The following is a 17,146-nucleotide window of genomic DNA, read 5'->3' as shown; positions in this document are numbered from 1 at the left end:
ACTTTAAACACCCACAAATTGTAATCCCAAAGTACAATCATCTATTTTGTGCTAGAGTGGATTTGAAAGACTAGTTTATTTTTTTAATGTCTCTTTAAACTTATGTTGATATGATCAATTTCACTGTGATGTTTACATACTTTTATTTTATGTTCAGTCTTATTTTTAACTTTGTATTATGAGCATTCCAAACATAGCAAAATCAGGGAGAATAAGATAACAAATACAATAAACCATTGACTGGTTCCAACAGTTATTAATATTTTGCTACCTATGTCATTCCTCTCTTTTCCTTTGCCACACTTATTTTAAAATAAATTTTAAATATCATGTCAATCTAGTGATATTTAGCATTTCTAGTTTATAAGGCTTTTTTTACATAGCTACCAACCATGTCATACCTATATAATTAATAATACGATTAACAATTATTTTATCCATTAGTTCCTCATGTTCACATTTTCTGATTTTTCTCAAAAATAGAATTCATTTAAAGTTTTTATATATTTGGCTGCTTATATATCTTGGGCCTCTTATATAATTATAAATGTATTTTTCCTTCAGATTTGTTTCTGATTTATCAAGAAGATTTAAAAGGAAAATTGCTACAAAAATGAAGGCTTTTAGCCAGGTGCCAGTGGTTCATGCTTGTAATCCTAGCTACTCAGGAGGCTGAGATCAGAGGATCAGCCCGGGAAGGAAAGTCCATGAGACTCTTATCTCCAATAAACCACTAGAAAACCAGAAGTGGCGCTGTGGCTCAAGCGGTAGAGTACTCGTCTTGAGCTGAAAAGTGCAGACATAGTGTCCAAGCCCAGAGTTCAAGCCCCACCGCTGACAAAAAACAAAAACTGAAGGCCTTTGACTTTATCATTAAGCCACTAGTTTTTATGTTCTGTACATATCCAAATTCATACATATTTAATGGTGAAATATAAATGGTTTTCCTTTAATGATTCAAAACCAGTTATGGATTAGTTTGGATACTTAGGGTCAGAAATCTAATATAGAAATTTGTCCCCTATCCTATTTGACTTTATCTATAGTTATTTTAGTTTGTCTATATTCAATTCAATTGCATTTTCAAGCTACACTATGCTTTGGCTTAACCAAATGAAGGTCACTTTTATTAAGAATGCAAATTTTATAAATAATGAGACCTTTGCTTCAAGATTTTCTGTTTTGTCACATATTTTAGGATTTTGTTTTTATATAATATAATCAAACGCAACAATATTGTCTTAGCATTTGTATTTATATTTCCTATTACCAGTTAACATACCTAATTGGCTTATGCAGTTAATAGTATCCCCATTGAATTTAATCTGATATCTCAAAGGCATTGTCCTTTGTAAAAATAATTCAATCACATATATCTTTCTTTTATTGCTTATTTTTGCAACTCAACACGGGTAAGAAGACAGAAAAGAATTTCTGCTTGCCACTATAATTTTAACACTACCATCCTTGATTTAAATTGTGCAGTGCTGCTAAAATGCCTCAAGATTTTACCATTTCTTTTTATAAACTCTCAATCTTGTGATATCTTTCCTTTCTTAGGACATGAACGAGTCTGCCAAACAAGAAGATATTTTGGAATCTACAACAGATGCTGCAGAATGGAGTCTAGAAGTTGAACGTGTACTACCACAACTGAAAGTCACGATTAGGACTGACAATAAGGTATCAGAGAGGTAGCACATTTTATAAGACAATTTCAGGGTAGAGTACTCCAAATTATACAAATTGGAGAAAGGCAATAGGATTCAGTTTGCAGTGTTTTGTTGAATAGGGATTCAATAACTTACAAAAGAATAAATAGCATTGTACAGTCCAAGAAGTCCAAGTCTCTGAAATATTTCATGTACACCTTTTCCTGACTGTACCAACTGATTAGAGTTAGAAGATTATTTGAAATTTTGCTGGATGGCAAAATGTAAGGCATTCTGGAAGTTACATTCGATAATTCAGTTCCTATCATCAAAAGTTAAATATTAAGTACTCAAGAAATCACCGGGCACCACTGGCTCAGGCCTGTAATCCTCCTAGCTACTTATGAGGCTGAGATCTGAGAAGCATGGTCCAAAGCCAACATAGGCACAAAAGTCTATAACACTCTTATCTCCAATTAATCACCAAAAAGCCAGAAGTGGAGCTGTGGCCTAAGTATAGAGTGCCAACCTAGAGTAAAAAAGCTAAACAAACAAAAAAAAAATAGCACTGATTTCAAGCCCTACTTCCACCAAAAAAAAAAGAAAAATCATTTAATAAGACAAGAATTAAACCAAATAAGTCATCATTGCTACTTTTTTTTAATCCCTACAATTTTTTGACTAATTTTCTTTAGGGCAACTAAATACAGGTTTAGACAAGACTTTTCTCATTAGAAGCACCTAAGTAAAGAAACGAATGAAGTCTGGGCATAAGCCCTGAGAATTATGGAATGAGGTTGAAGGGGGCTCAGAGCTCTGAAAAGTGTAGGTGTGTGTTGCCCCCAAGGTGGAGACCCTACAAAGATCTCCTTTTTCAGTGTACTGGAAACCAGTTGATTGTTAGAATGTATCCCAGATTGGGAAGAAGTAGCCTAGATTCTTAGAAATCTGAGAACATCAAGAGGACAAGAGTTCTTATTAGACTGTGAACTGTTGTGAACAAACTCTGTCCAAGATGAGTGGAAGAATCCTGCAGCCTGTTCTCCATGTATTTCCCCAGTCATAATGGAAGACAGCTATTCTCTGACCATATTGCAGGTTATTTCCTTTCTTTGCATATATCTCATGTGTAAATGTCCATTAAAAAGAATGTCTACATTGATTACATCTCTGCTAGAAATCTTAATCTGTAAAAAAAAATATGGTTCATTTTTGCAAAATATTTCATTTCCAATGCTTTGGTTTTGTCAGAACAAATTATTTTCATAAAACTAAAAATCAGTATTATTGTGACTTTAGTTAGAATAACATGTTAAAATAATTGTGTCATTGGGAACAGTTTAATTCCAGAAGGAAGCAAGTGTAATTTGTTTACTTCCAAGTTAAAGAAACACTTAGTCAAGCTAAGTCAAACATCTCATTTAGAACATAATAGGATTTTTTTAAAAACAGTCATTGATTTCCACGTAATAGAAATAAAAAAACAGAGAATATAAATGTAGCTGCTTACATACTGTTTTGAAACCCTAAATACAAATCAATTCTAGACTTGACCAATATCCAATAATCAAAATTGTGGTTTGTGGAGGATTACCATTTTTTTTTATTTGGGGAAGAATTACTTAGTAAAATAATGATTAGATGCCTACTCTCTTGCTATACTGCCAACCCGAGACTTATACAAAATATACTATACCTATTAATTATATAATTAAGCTTAAATACAGCATTGCAAAATGTCAGATGAAGTTCTCCTTTTTCTATTTCTATTTTAGAATATTTGGATATTAAGTTAACTTCAGTTTTTGTGGTTAAAATGCAGTGATCTAAAGTCTTGACTGTTTCATCAGAATTTTTCTATAGGTCATTTGGTCTTTGTGTCTAGTATTTTATAAACTCTTATTTTGTCTAAGATTTTCAAATATACCAGATGGAAAACAGAGTGTTAGGGGTCAATTCCTTATTCAGCTTACCTAAGAAAAATAAAATGATATATTGGCTTGAGAAAATAAGCTCATGATTAAAGAAATGTTCCTTCTTTCTCAAAAAATAATGTGGTTACATATGAGGTTTCTTCTCACAGATGCACTATCTTCTTCCATCAGAACTGACTGCAGCATCATGGTAGATCCCATTGTTCCTTGACTCCCGACTCTTGTCAAAAACAGTTTCTTCCTTGACTTTTGGCCACTACCTGTAACCTTGCATTCAATACAGGGTATTTAAAACATTTAGCAATTTCACTTCATGTTTGATGGCAAACAAAAGAAATGGTTTTAAGAGCAATGTGTTCTACTGCTTACCTCTGGATTTCTTAAAGCTGTTTAGCGATTACGTAAGGTAACTAATAAAGGTTCTCATTATTTAAAATAAGGGCCTCTTTTCTTTCAAAGACCCATGCATTCATAGTAAATAAGTTGCATATTTATTTGGCTCTGGACCAAATATTTATTTTACTTTTTTTCTCATAAATTGTTTCTTCCTTTCTATGTTTCTCATCAGAGAATTACAAAAAAGGAAACTCCTTTTTGGTGTTTTCATATTTTATAATATATATTCTTCGATATGATTCTTTGAGATACTAATTTTTTGTATCATGTCCATAATATTGCAATCAGGTTTTTATTCCTAAACTTATTCCTGTTGTCTGGCATCATTTGCTACTGTTGCTAGTTTTCAAAGAATGCAAACTAATTTTAATATTAGCTTAAACAAAACAGAATTAGGAAAATGAATATGTTGCCAAAAATGCAAATAATGTGCTGCACAACTGAAGATAAAGGATTTCTGTTATGTGCTGATTTGAATGAACTATATTAGCAATTCTCTTTGTAGTGTGAGTTATAGAGAAGACCAATCCAGATCAGCCCCAAGTTTACAATAATCAAAGACACCAACAGAAATTCTGTCAAGAGAGTCAATGAATTCAGCCAGATCCTCCTGTTCATGCCACTCCATAGTGCCCTGCCCAATGAGTAAAGCTTAGGAATCAAATCCTTAAGTCAACTTTTAACAATCCAAGAGTATTGGTACATTATGACTCTACATTTAAAATTTTCCACCCCATCTCTCTCTTTATTTTCTCCCTCTCTTATCTCTTACTCTGTGATGTTTTTAGCCCTCACTCTTTACATGAGACAGTTGCTGTGGTGGATGGATTTAAAGCTCAAATGGAATAAATGAGTGATTATATTAGTTACATCTATAATTAATTGAGACTATTATAATCTGAGTCTTTTTTTTAGAAACTGAGGGAAAAACTGCACTAGGATTTGAAATGAGGGCTTACTTGTTTGGCTGGTACTCTACCACTTAAGCCACACCTCCAGCCCTGCTTTTACTGTTATTTTGAAGCCAGAATTTCTTAGATTTTTCTCCCTGGGCTGGCCTAAAACTGCCATCTTCTAGATCTCAGTCTCCTGCGTATCTAGGATTATAGGCATGAGCCACTGGCACCCAGCTTACTTCTGAGTCTTTTTAATGTTATTTGTGTTCAATTCTGAAAATAATATAGAAGCAGTGTTTCTGAGAAAAGGAAAGCAGTCAGTATTCTAGAAATCAGAAATTGCATATCACCCATTTAGTGTGATTTATTCTGACTTATTGAGCCGAAGTTTTAGAGGTCTGGTGGTACAGAAAACCAACAGAAGATAAGCATATCTCACATGCCTTCCCTTAGCCAGAATTGATTATTTTTACCAATTATTCATTGTATGATATAGGACAAGCTATTTTTTCTCTCCCTGAATCCTTGCCCTCACCTGTAAGATGGCTCTAATTAAATTTCTTCACAGGACTAAGAGCTGTATCTGATGCATAGTTAATATCTAATAAGAATTAATTATTGATAGATATCTCATTGTTATTTTCTTTTATGGTTTTTGATATTTGGTGCCTATATAAGTACTCGGGAACAATTTACAAAACTTCTGCAGTGGTACTCTCATCATTTAAGAAATTCTTAAAGCCAAGCACCAGTGGCTCATTCCTATAATCCTTGCTACTCAGGAGGCTAAATCTGAGGATTGGGGTTTGAAGCTAGCCCAGGAAGGAAAGTCTATGAGACTCTTATCACAGACTACCAAAATAGCCAGAATGGTGCTGCCTTGAGCAAAAGCAGCTCAGGTACAGCATCTAGGCCCTGAGTTCAAGCTCCAGGACTGGGGGGGGGGGGGGGGGGGGGAGGGAAGGAAGGAAGGAAGAAAGGAAGGAAGGAAGGAAGGAAGGAAGGAAGGGGAAGGAAGGAGAGAGAGAGAGAGAGAGAGAGAGAGATTCTTATAAACATTTGCTTTGCATTCTTACATTTATCTGAGGTTGAACTAAAGCAGAATCATACCATTCCATGTGATTAATTGGTTAGGAAGAAGTGTTTGGCTTTGTCTAAAGGTTGGCCATTTGTTGGCAGTACGTGTTGTCATCATTAAATGAAGTCTGTCAGAAATCAATTGCTACAGAGATTGTGGTTTGGTTTCCTGGACAGCTTGCTGCACATTGTGGGTCAGAATTCTGATTTTGTACATGACTTGGGATTATCTGTTGTCCATTGGTGGGCTCAGTCTCTGAACTTCATTCATTGATCCCAAAGCGAAGTGGCTTGGTAAATCAGCAGACCTGTTCATCTTTTTTTTTTTTTTTAATGTTTTTTATTGTAAAAATAGTGTACAGAGAGGTTACAGTTCCATGAGTAAGGTAATGAGTACAAGTCCTATGGAGCATTGTTACCTCCTCCTTTGTTTTTCCTCTACCATCTCTTCCCTCCCCACTCCCCAAATCCCCCTTCCTCCCCCACAAGTTGTAAAGTTCGTTTTCTACATAGTGTGTTGTACATCTCATTGTTACAATGGGTCAACCTGTATCCTTGTTTCAGCATTTTGTTATTTCCTTTCCCCTCCCCAAATTAGAAGAATGTATGTACAAGATCCAGGGCACCCACATCAAATACAGTGAAAACAGGTGGGAAGAACATACAAGAGAAACAAAAAAATAATCACATAGTACATTTTAGATACTTTAAAAACAATAGCAAGAAAGAAAAAACAAGTTGTGTCCCTTTATCAAGAGATTTTTTTTTTCAAATCAAGGTTTTTTTTTTTTAACCACAATGGAAAACAGGTAAACATTAATACTTATTCCTATTCTTTTGCAACAAGGAAGAACAGAAAGTGTGAAACTTTAACATAGACCCTTCTTCAATTATACAGTACTTATTCTTAAAAGATTATAAGTTATAATGAGTTAATATTAATTATTTAATGCAATGAACAAATGTTCAAACATGCTTTAATGCCCTATGGATATTGGAATTATGATTTTGATTAATGACTTAAACAGATTTTTTTGAAATTATAATTAAATGTTTTCTGCTTTGTTGTTTTGAGAGATAGTTGGGTATGTACCCCCATTCATTCCACTAAAATGTCTTTAGTAATTACGTAAATCTTCAGATTCACTATAAGGAATTTAGATAAAAATATTATTTTAAAAAAACAGATTTGGAAATATTGCACTGTATATTTCTCATTATTTTACTTTGATTCACTGAACTGCTTTTTTTTTTTAACATCTTCTTTGGTTCTTTGATGTCTGACTTTCTCACAGTACAGTTGTAAAAAGAACCTTAAACTTTAAATCTCAACTCCAAGCAATTGGATTTTGTTTTAACATAAATAAACCACCCAGGTGTTGCCTTGGGTAATAGACAGCAGGAAACCTTTTGGGAAGAGTCATTGTGCTAAGGAGGAAATCACTGCAATAGTATTGAGCCTTTGGGCTCTCCAGACACTATTAAGAGTTAAAACCTAAGAGGGAAAGAGGTAGAATTCCATTTAAATGAACCTGGAGGGACCTCAGAATTGCTATATTAGATCTAAGTCTCTTCGAATTGGAAGCCAAATCCTGCAAGAGTTACAATGGTAGGCTTTCTCTTCTTACTATTATAGACAATTCTGTATCTGGCAGCAATAAGAAGGTATTTTTCTCATTCCAAAACAACTGAGAGAGTAACTTCTTTGACCTGCCATCACGGTTTAGATGTGTTCTAAGAGGATATTAATAAGATTTATCTTCTTTAAATATTTCTGACCTGCAGGGGTTTATAAGTTGTTATATTTGGGAATAAAGAGCATTTCAAAACCTATACACTGTTTGTTAGATATGTTAATAGAATCTTTGTATCCATCAGCCAAGAAGTATAATGTATTCTGTGGGCTGGGATGCAAGGACATATTTTATATATGTAATGGTTATTAAAATGGGATTCTGCCTGGTATTTGAATAATAGAGAAAACTGTATTTATAATTCTTATAGATTTTCTGGTAGACCTTCTGTTTAAAAAATATTCACATAAAGAAAAATAAGGTTCCAAATAAAAAAATCAGCTTTTACAATTACAGTAACAAATGTAAATGCAGGTGGCAATAAGTTGGTCTCTGTGAGGCTCCATGCAGGAGTAATAGCTCCAATTACTGTCACAAATGTTTATAATTGTATCTATTGCTGCCAGACAATAAATGCTTTTTAATATAGCAAGGCCATAAATGTACATGCTGCTGTTGTTTAAACAAAATACAATTTTCAGCAAATTTATCCTTGAAACACCTGCTATAATCAAAAAGAGGTGAATGCTATCAAAATAAACTGCCTAAATTAACTAGGCACACATACATTTTTAGAGCAGCCTGCCTGATTACTCAACTGCCACATCATCCAGAATGAAGGAAAATACTCACTGATGGACTGTTAAAGCAAGCTTTATGGGAGACGGAGACAGTATTCTTTAGGGCTATTGTTAATTTAAATGAGACACTATTTGTGGACTGAAAGCTGTATTTGCAAGGTCAGCCCTTTGTTGTTTTGGTTGCTTTATTGTATGTGGGTCATGGATAGTTATCAGGGTTGTGGGAAACAGTATTGAATACAAAATTAATACTGGAAAAGTACAGCAAGGGATTAGAGAAAACCCCGGCCACTTTTAAGCAACTGGGAGAGAGTTTGAGTTACCTTCTGTCCACATCTTGTTAAATATTTGAGGATATTCTTTGTCCAAAGATAGTCAATGGTGCCTTCCTTTTTGTTTACTCTATGATAAATGTATAAACTGATTCATTTATCACAAGTTAAAATAAAAGTGTTTTTGCTCTAGAAATTGACATCAGCTGCAACTAAAGAGCCTCAATAGTAGTGGCAGATTTTACAGAAATAACCAATAAAGACTGCATGTTTTGTAAATATTACAGAGGCAAGTAACTAATGCCTCACTGCTGAGATACCTCAAATAGACATTTGTGATTGAGAGCAGTGAGTTAATACATATTGATTATAATTAATATGTCTAGACTGCCTAAATATTTCATTATTGCAATGTATGATTTAATGTTTCCCTTGAATTGCTTAATATAAAAGATGAATTGAAGCAGAAACCATTTGTCACATGGACCATCTTACAAAATGTTCTTTTTATTGGCTTGACTCATTTTTCAAATCAACCACATTACAGCACTTGTCACTATAACTGTGTTTTATTTAAAATTCCATAATGTTTGGACAAACCATATTCTCATGGTTTTCCTCTAAGCCATTACAATTGATACTGTTTCCTTACACCAGAGTAAAGATTTGTGGTTTTTTACTTTTTAAATGTGTAGTAAATTATTCTATTTCTTTTGCTTGTCTGTATTTAGGTTATGGATGTTGAATATTCCAGTTATAATTAGTAAATTCTTGTAGTTGGATAAGGCTGTTGTGATCCACCTCTCCACTCAGCATTCTGTGAAAAAATTAATTCTGATTTCTAACTTGACCTGTGACTATCTGCCTTGCCAGATCTCTTCTCTGGGCTTGTCACTCCTAATGCCTGGAAACTGTTACTGAGATCCGTGTGGTAATATAAAAGGAGTGTGAATAGAGTAACTGTAAACAACAGGTTTGAATTCACATATGAGAATTCATTAGTAACTGATAAAGGACACATGTTAGAAATGTAATTGTTTAGCAAGATACTACGTTTAGAGATTAGAGCTCTCCAGTTTCAGCTCAGTCGCAGGCAGTATGAGAATAACTGTGATTACTATGATAACCTTGCTTGTCTACTATACACAATGTGTGGTTTTTCTATGTAGTGAAAGAAATATCTAAAAGGCAGGAATTTCCATGGAGAAACTCATTTCTAGCAATCACAATTTTTCCCACACCCCAGCAACAAATAAACTACCATGTATACTACACCACACTCCACACATGAATACAATACTCTCCCACTTATCCACCAATTATTGTTCAAAGACCCCTAATGAAGGCTGAACTACTGCTGGTACTGAACCCTATATATAAATACTGTCTTTTCCTATATCCTATATCCCAAGGATAAACTTAGATTTATAAATTAAGCATTGTGATAATTGACAATAGTAGCTATAATAAATTAGAATCATTATAACTGTACACTGTAACACAGATGACTTTGGTTGCTGAACTGTACTCATCCTTCTTGATGGTCTGAGATGATACCATGTCTATGTGATGAGAAGTGACATGCTGCCCAGATGCAGAAAGTGCAGTCAGCAGACAGCTCCTGGGTATTCACTCGTAGGCAGAGAACTATCTCAAGGTCTCATCCTTCCCAGGGTACCTTGGATTTGGACTTCTGTGAGATGTTTTGATGTTTGGGACTATTGTGCAAAAGGCTACTATAAAAATAATGTACACATTGCTACTGGAATTTCTACACATGAAATTAATAGGTCATGGTATCATGAAAGACAAATGTCAGGTTCTTGGTCTCATCAAAGAGACAATTCAGGGGTGGAATCACAGAAGAGTTGTTATCAGAGAAGATCTGTTTAATCAAAAGCTAGGTTTTATTGATGCAGAAGTGATTGCAAAGCAATAATGTACCCCAAAGAAATGTGTGGATAGGCAATTTAACCAAGGAGTCAGATAGACCAAGGCATTATGATGGAGCTTTCAGCTACTAGGGCTACTGCATCCTAAGCACAGAGGATCTGACAACCAAGTGGTAGCCTCATGACTAGCAGACCCCTAAGTGACCAGCAAGAAGGTCACTGTACATATGCAGTAAAATTCTTTGGAACAAAATATGATTCACAATAAGGCAACATGGAGCAGGACACTACAGATTTTTCCATAGTTCAGAACAGCACTCCATTTAAAACATGAATTATTTATGGAATTTTCCACTTAGTATTTTCAGATTTCAATTGGCCATGGATAAATGAAACTGCAGAAAGTGAAACCATGGATAAGGGGGACAGCTCTATTCTACTTTTCTTAATTCTGCTTAATTCTTTGAACACATAAAAAGAAAACTCATGCTCTTTGTTATCACAAGGGGTATACCACCAAAAAAAAAAAAAAAAAAAAAGCTGCTGGCAATGAAAGAAAAATGTCACATTTAAAAATTCAGGAAAGCTACGGTCTGCAATTATCCTTCAACCCTGTGGGCATTTTTCATTAAGAAAGTAATTCAATATCATGACAAAGTTATTTAATTGAATGGGCAATTTCTCTTTTTTTTTCTCATTTTCTCTCTCACACACATGCATACGTATAAATATACAAATGTGGCTTGGTGACTGAGCTGAAAATTCTGAGCCTGAAAAGAGGAAAATGCAATTCTGTTTGTCCAAAGTGGTAAAAAGATAATGAAGATCGTGTTCTATCATTAAGGGAAGGAGGTGATGTCTGTTGAGTATATGCTCATATTCTTGCAGAAAGCATGACAGACTTGTTCCAGAAAAACTAGCTATTGTGAAGTTACCACGTACACATCCTACCAGACCATCTACCCTGAATCTGATGTCCTACTATCAAATTCACAAGTCCATTCTATCATTGACAATGCATGAGCCTTTGAACATGCACCAGGATTGTTAATCTTCCACACTGAAATCTTGAGACTGATTATTTTTGGACTGCACCTCACACTTGGCTCTACTTCTCTATCACTACAGCTGCAGTTTTAATTTTAATAACTAAATCTGTCTCCTTGAGATTGAAACAGAAATGTGCTGTCCAAATCCTCTTATGAGCAAGGACTGACATGCTGTCCAGATGCAGAAAGTGCAGTCAGCAGACAGCTCCTAGGTATTCACTCATAGGCAGAGAATTATCACAAGGTCTCATCCTTCCCAGGGTACCTTGGATTTGGGCTTCTGTGAGATGTTTTGATGTTTGAGACTATTGTGCATAAGGCTACTATAAAAATTCTCTGTGTATCTTTTAGCAAAACAATGCACACATTGCTACTGGAATTTCTACACATGAAATTAATAGGTCATGGTATCATGGGAGACAAATGTCAGGTTCTTGGTCTCACCAAAGAGAGAATTCAGGGGCGGAATCACAAAAGAGTTTTTAACAGAGAAGATCTATTTAATCAAAAGCTGGGTTTTATTGATGCAGAAGTGATGGCAAAGCAATAATGCACCCCAAAGAAATGTGTGGATAGGCAATTTAACAAGGAGTCAGATAGACCAAGCTCTCAGCAGATCTTTGGGCACTTTTGTGGATATGACCTATTGATTGTGCTAAGAATATGTACATAATTGTGCGTTTTTCATGAAGCAGAGAGTGGCTTAAAGAGGAGTAATCAGAACCAAGATGGAAATTTGAGGGAAAGTGTCTGAAACTCCACAATTGCAGTTAGATGTAGATGAAGCTACCGGAGTCGAGAAGATCCACAATTGTTGCTGGATCCTCAATAGCATTTATTATTCTGTCTCTCTGTCTCTGTCTCTGTCTGTCTCTCTCTCTCTGGTAATAGCTATTGTAATGTCTACTATAGTTCAGACCCTAAATACTACCTAGAGGCCCATGTGTTCAAGGCATGGTTTCTAGCCTGTGACACTATTGGGCAGTGGCATTACCTTTCAGAGTTAGCTTAATGGAAGAACATTAGATCATTAGAGGCCACGATCTTAAAGGGGCTATTGGAATGAACCCCAACTCATTCCTCATTTTCTTTCTTTCTTTCTTTTTTTTGGGGGGGAGGGGCTGGTCATGGATCTTGAACTCTGGGCTTGGGCGCTATCCCTGCGCTCTTCAGCTCAAGGCGGTCTACCGCTTGAGCCACAGTGCCACTTCCGGTTTTCTAGTGGTTTCTTGGTGATAAAGAGTCTCACAGACTTTTCTGCCCGGGCTGGCTTTGAACTGTGATCCTCAGATCTCAGCCTCCTGAGTAGCTAGGACTACAAGTGTGAGCAACTGGTGCCCGGCTTCCATTCCTCATTTTCTTTTTGCTACCCACCACAAGCTGAGTGGCTTTCTCCATCTGACACTCATCATGATTACTCTGCTTCACTGTAGACAGTGAATCAGTGGGCCAACTGACCACGTACTGAAACCTCTGAAAATGGAACTTTTCTCTTTGTAAGTTGATTTATCTCAGGTATTAGTTACAGTATCTCAGGTATTAGGGGAAACTGAATGGCCCAGTGTCTTCCTATGATTTTTGAATGTCATTTCTCTGTTAATTACTAATACTGAGCATTTTTTCATATATTAGATATTTATATATTTTTTGAAAACTTTATTCTCTGATAGAGTTTGTCTAAGATTGGTATTTCCTTCTTGATTGTTGGGCAAAATTCACTGATGAAACCATTTGGGTTGGGACATTTCTTTATGAGGAAGTCTTTATGTATTTTTATTTTGAGGATGTTTTTAATTCATTTCATTAATTTATCATATAAATTAATTCTTATAAAAATAATGATAGTTTTCTTTTATGGTAACAGAAACCTGAGATAATTGGATCAGAAAAGGAAAGGTTTCTTTTAGTTCAAATTTGGGAAGTTTAGACTGGACCATTACTGTGAGTCCATTGCAGATCAGCACATCATGGTGGACAGATGCTATAGAGCAAACAGCTCACCTTAGGGATGGGACTTGATGAGAGAAGACCCTGTATTCCCATCATCTCTCTCTCAAGGGTGTTTCTTCAACCATGGGTTTCCTACTATGCCTTACATAAACTTTGTGCCAGTCAGGAGAACAAGCCTCCAACACATGGGCCATTAGGGTATAATAAGATCTAGACTATTGGACAAATAAAATGGGAACTATTCTTAGCAATTGTCCTTTCAAAATCCTCGCTTATTATCTTACTGCATTTCATCAGGGAAAGGATGTTATAGTCCCTGCAAGTCTGTGTTCTATGAATTTACCTCTGTAAGCTTGGGCAGGCAACTTAAAAGTCCTGATTTTGGGCTGGGAAGGTGGCTCAGTAGTAGAGTGTTTGCCTTGCATGCATGAGGCTCTGGGTTCGATTCCTCAGCACCACATAAGCAGAAAAAGCCAGATGTGGCACTGTGGCTCAAGTGGTAGAGCACTAGTCTTGAGCTGAAGAGCTGAGGGACAGTGGCCAGGAACAGAGTTCAGGCCCCACGACTGACAAAAAAAAAAGTCCTGATTTCTTCATCCTAACACTTTTTACAAGAATTATATGTGTTAGCTAAGTACCTGACTCACACTAAGTATCTCATGTTCTCATTCTCGGATTTAAAAAGAACTCAGGATGAATGTGACTATTTTGGTACAGTTTTATATTAAATAAAGGAGATAAAAAGGTTCCTGGCTAGATAAAATAACTATCACTAACACATGCACACGCACCACCTGTGCTAAAAATCATGTATTTTGCTTGTAGGAAAGTCCCATAAATCCTTCTTTGGAACTTATTTATCCTTGTTTTACAGATAGTGCTAGCAAGATTATCTAGATTGTTCATCTGTAGCAAATTAGAAGCAGCAAGCTTCTCTGGTGTCTATATTTTAGCCAAACAACCAAGAAATACACTATTCAATCTGTAAAGTTTAAATTGGATGTTACAGAATTTTCTTCATATTGAATTTAAGTGAAGAGATAACAAAATAGAAGAGGCTGCTTGATGTAATAGAAAGGCTACAAAAGAGAAAAAAGGCTTTGTTCTCCTATTCATTTAGTGATAAAGACAGCATATACATCAAGCAACCTCAGTTTGTTGCCCAATCTATTGATCTCAAGTATAGATTCCATCCTAATACATTACTGTGACCTGGAAAATTCCTCGAGAAAGTGAAGTCTGAGTTGCAACTAAGGCTTAAGTGAGGCATGATGACTTACACCTGTAGAACTAGTGCCTTGGAATGCTGAAGTCTGGAGGATCATAGTTTGAGACATGCCCAGATAAAACGTTTGTGAGAACCCCATCTCCACAGAAAAATCTAGACACATTGGCCTATGTCTGTCATCCATAGAATTGCAGTCTAAGTCAGCCAAAGTAGACAGCTCGATGATCTCAAAAGTAACCAAAGCAAAAAGGGCCAAAGGCATGGCTTATGCAGTAGAGTGCCCACCTAGAAAGCATGAGGGCCTACAAACTACTGCAAACTTCAGCAGCATCAAAAATCCCAAGGAGAAAAATGGGATTCCCTGTGTTAAATGGGGCCTATACAAGGCTTTAAAAACAATTTCTATTTGCTAACATAAAGCTATAAAACATAATGTTTAGTTAAGATTCCACTAGTAATTATAGTGGAATTGGGGGAGTAGCAGAGAGAATAGAGGAAAATGGTGGGCCCAGCACTTGGGAGGCCAAGACAGGAAGCAGATAGCAAGTTCAAGGCATTATGGGTTAGCAAGACTCTGTTTCCAAAAAACAAAATACAAGGCTAGGACAGGATAGGACAAGAATGAATGAATAGAATAATCATAAAAGGAAAGTGGTTCAACATACACAAGAGCCTTGAGGTCCTCTTCAGCTTTTTCAGGGGAGAAGGAAAAAAATCCCAGCAGAACTGTGAACTGCTAGAATTAGATGTACTGTAGCATAGATTTCCCTGGGCTTAAAGAAGCATTCCAGCACCCAAGACAGCAGTATCCTTTCTTAGGCTTTTGAATTCTTCAACATTCTGCTCATAGAGAAGCTCAAACTTAATTTCAAAAAACAAAACGCAGATTTTGACATTTTCCAACGTATAGGTGAATGGAATACACAGAAATAGACATTTGATTTACCATCCCTAGCTCACGATTTTTTATCTCTTTCTATGGTAGTTTCAGAGAGGAGCTTTAAGCATTGACTTGGAAATAAAAAAAAATGTATCTGCATATACCAAGGAAACCAGTCAGGTGGTATTCAGTTGAAGTGAAACTTAGAAGCCTCGCACGGCTGACAGTCACCTTAGCAGCTGCAGCTAGGTTTTTGATTCTACGGCTTACTGTGAACCATCTGTAGATACTTCATCGCAGTTCTCCTGTTTCCAAAAAGAGGAGAGGTATAATGTAATTTAGTGCTAAAGAATGTGGAGTGGGGAGACGAACTGTGGGTACCCTCACAAGTGAGAGAATTATACATGAGATTTTCTATGAGAGGACTTTGAAAAACAACCAGTGTAAGAAGTTGAGATGTAGCCGAGTGTCGAAATACTTGCTTAGAATGCACAAGACCCAGAGTTCAATCCCAGGCACTGCTGAATAAAAATAGAAAAATTCTAAGGAAATAATGTACTTCATCACTATTTTGAATTCCATTGACAGAGAAAAAACGGGCAATATTAGATGACACACTCGTATTCAATAGAGAAGAGAAATGCTTAATGAGCGCCGACTGTCTAGAGCACTTGGGAACAGGTGACCAGCACACTCCAGTGGCCCACACGGTTTCTCTGATATGTAACAAAAAGATCTCTTAGTTTACCTTAGAAGCTCTTTAGTAGTCCATTTCATCACTAAGAAAGGCAGAGTAGAGTATGTAGGAAGTGCTCAATTGAAGAGTACTTTCCATTTTGTAGATATGAGATTTTTTTTAAAGATTAGCTTATCTATAGTTGTTCTCAGTTGAATTATATGTACATGGAGAAAGAGAGAGAGAGAGAAAAAGAGAGAGAGAGAGAAGAGAGGGGGGAGGGAGAGGGAGCTTTTCTGCATAACCCCCAAATCACAGTGGCTTGCAATAACAGTGACACTATCCACATTGAACTCATTCAAGATGCTTGTCTGCCGATTTGTGGTAAGCAGTAGTTGTAACTTTACTCTAGTCGGGTCTCATGTTTCGCATTCCCTGAAACAGAAGAGAAGGCCATGCCTGCAACAGGCTCCCTTTCAATCATGGCTGACAGAAAGGATGAAGAGGCTGATGCTTGGCGCTTCTTGTAGCTTCTGTATGGTCCTGGCATAGATAGTTTGCATCATCATTCTTCTGCTAAAGAGAATGACATAGAGGCCATGCTGCTGGGAAGTATATTCTCCACAACAAACAGCAAAACTCAGAACCTTCTTACAAGGGGAGGGAGGTGAAAATGGATAAGAAAGGGTGATATCTCCCTCTAAGCCTTGTGAGTCAAAAAGTAAAGTTGCATAGCAGTTATAGACAAGTGCACCAGTGTTAGAGTTGTTGTCACCATTAGTCACTTTAAATGTTCATTTAAGGAATGCAGGTATCTCTAAGTCCTTGCATATCATTAAAGCCCATTACTGTTGGGTGCCTGTGGCTCAC

At 36.2% G+C, this 17,146-nt stretch overlaps 1 protein-coding gene across 2 annotated transcripts in view; it reads left to right on the top strand.

Moving 5' to 3' along the window:
* The window catches only part of Ift57 (intraflagellar transport 57), a 55,554-nt gene that overhangs the window by 24,988 nt on the left and 13,420 nt on the right, over positions 1-17,146 (top strand). For both annotated transcript variants that reach the window (XM_042676905.1, XM_042676904.1), the window contains exon 6: positions 1,561-1,683. In XM_042676905.1, the coding sequence (XP_042532839.1) occupies positions 1,561-1,683 (123 nt within the window). The remainder of the gene's footprint in view (positions 1-1,560; positions 1,684-17,146) is intronic.

Source organism: Dipodomys spectabilis, unplaced genomic scaffold, assembly GCF_019054845.1.
Source record: "Dipodomys spectabilis isolate Male_0828 unplaced genomic scaffold, ASM1905484v1 ptg000032l, whole genome shotgun sequence".
In the NCBI taxonomy this organism is placed as follows: Eukaryota; Metazoa; Chordata; class Mammalia; order Rodentia; family Heteromyidae; genus Dipodomys; species Dipodomys spectabilis.
This window is presented reverse-complemented; position numbering and strand designations above follow the sequence as displayed.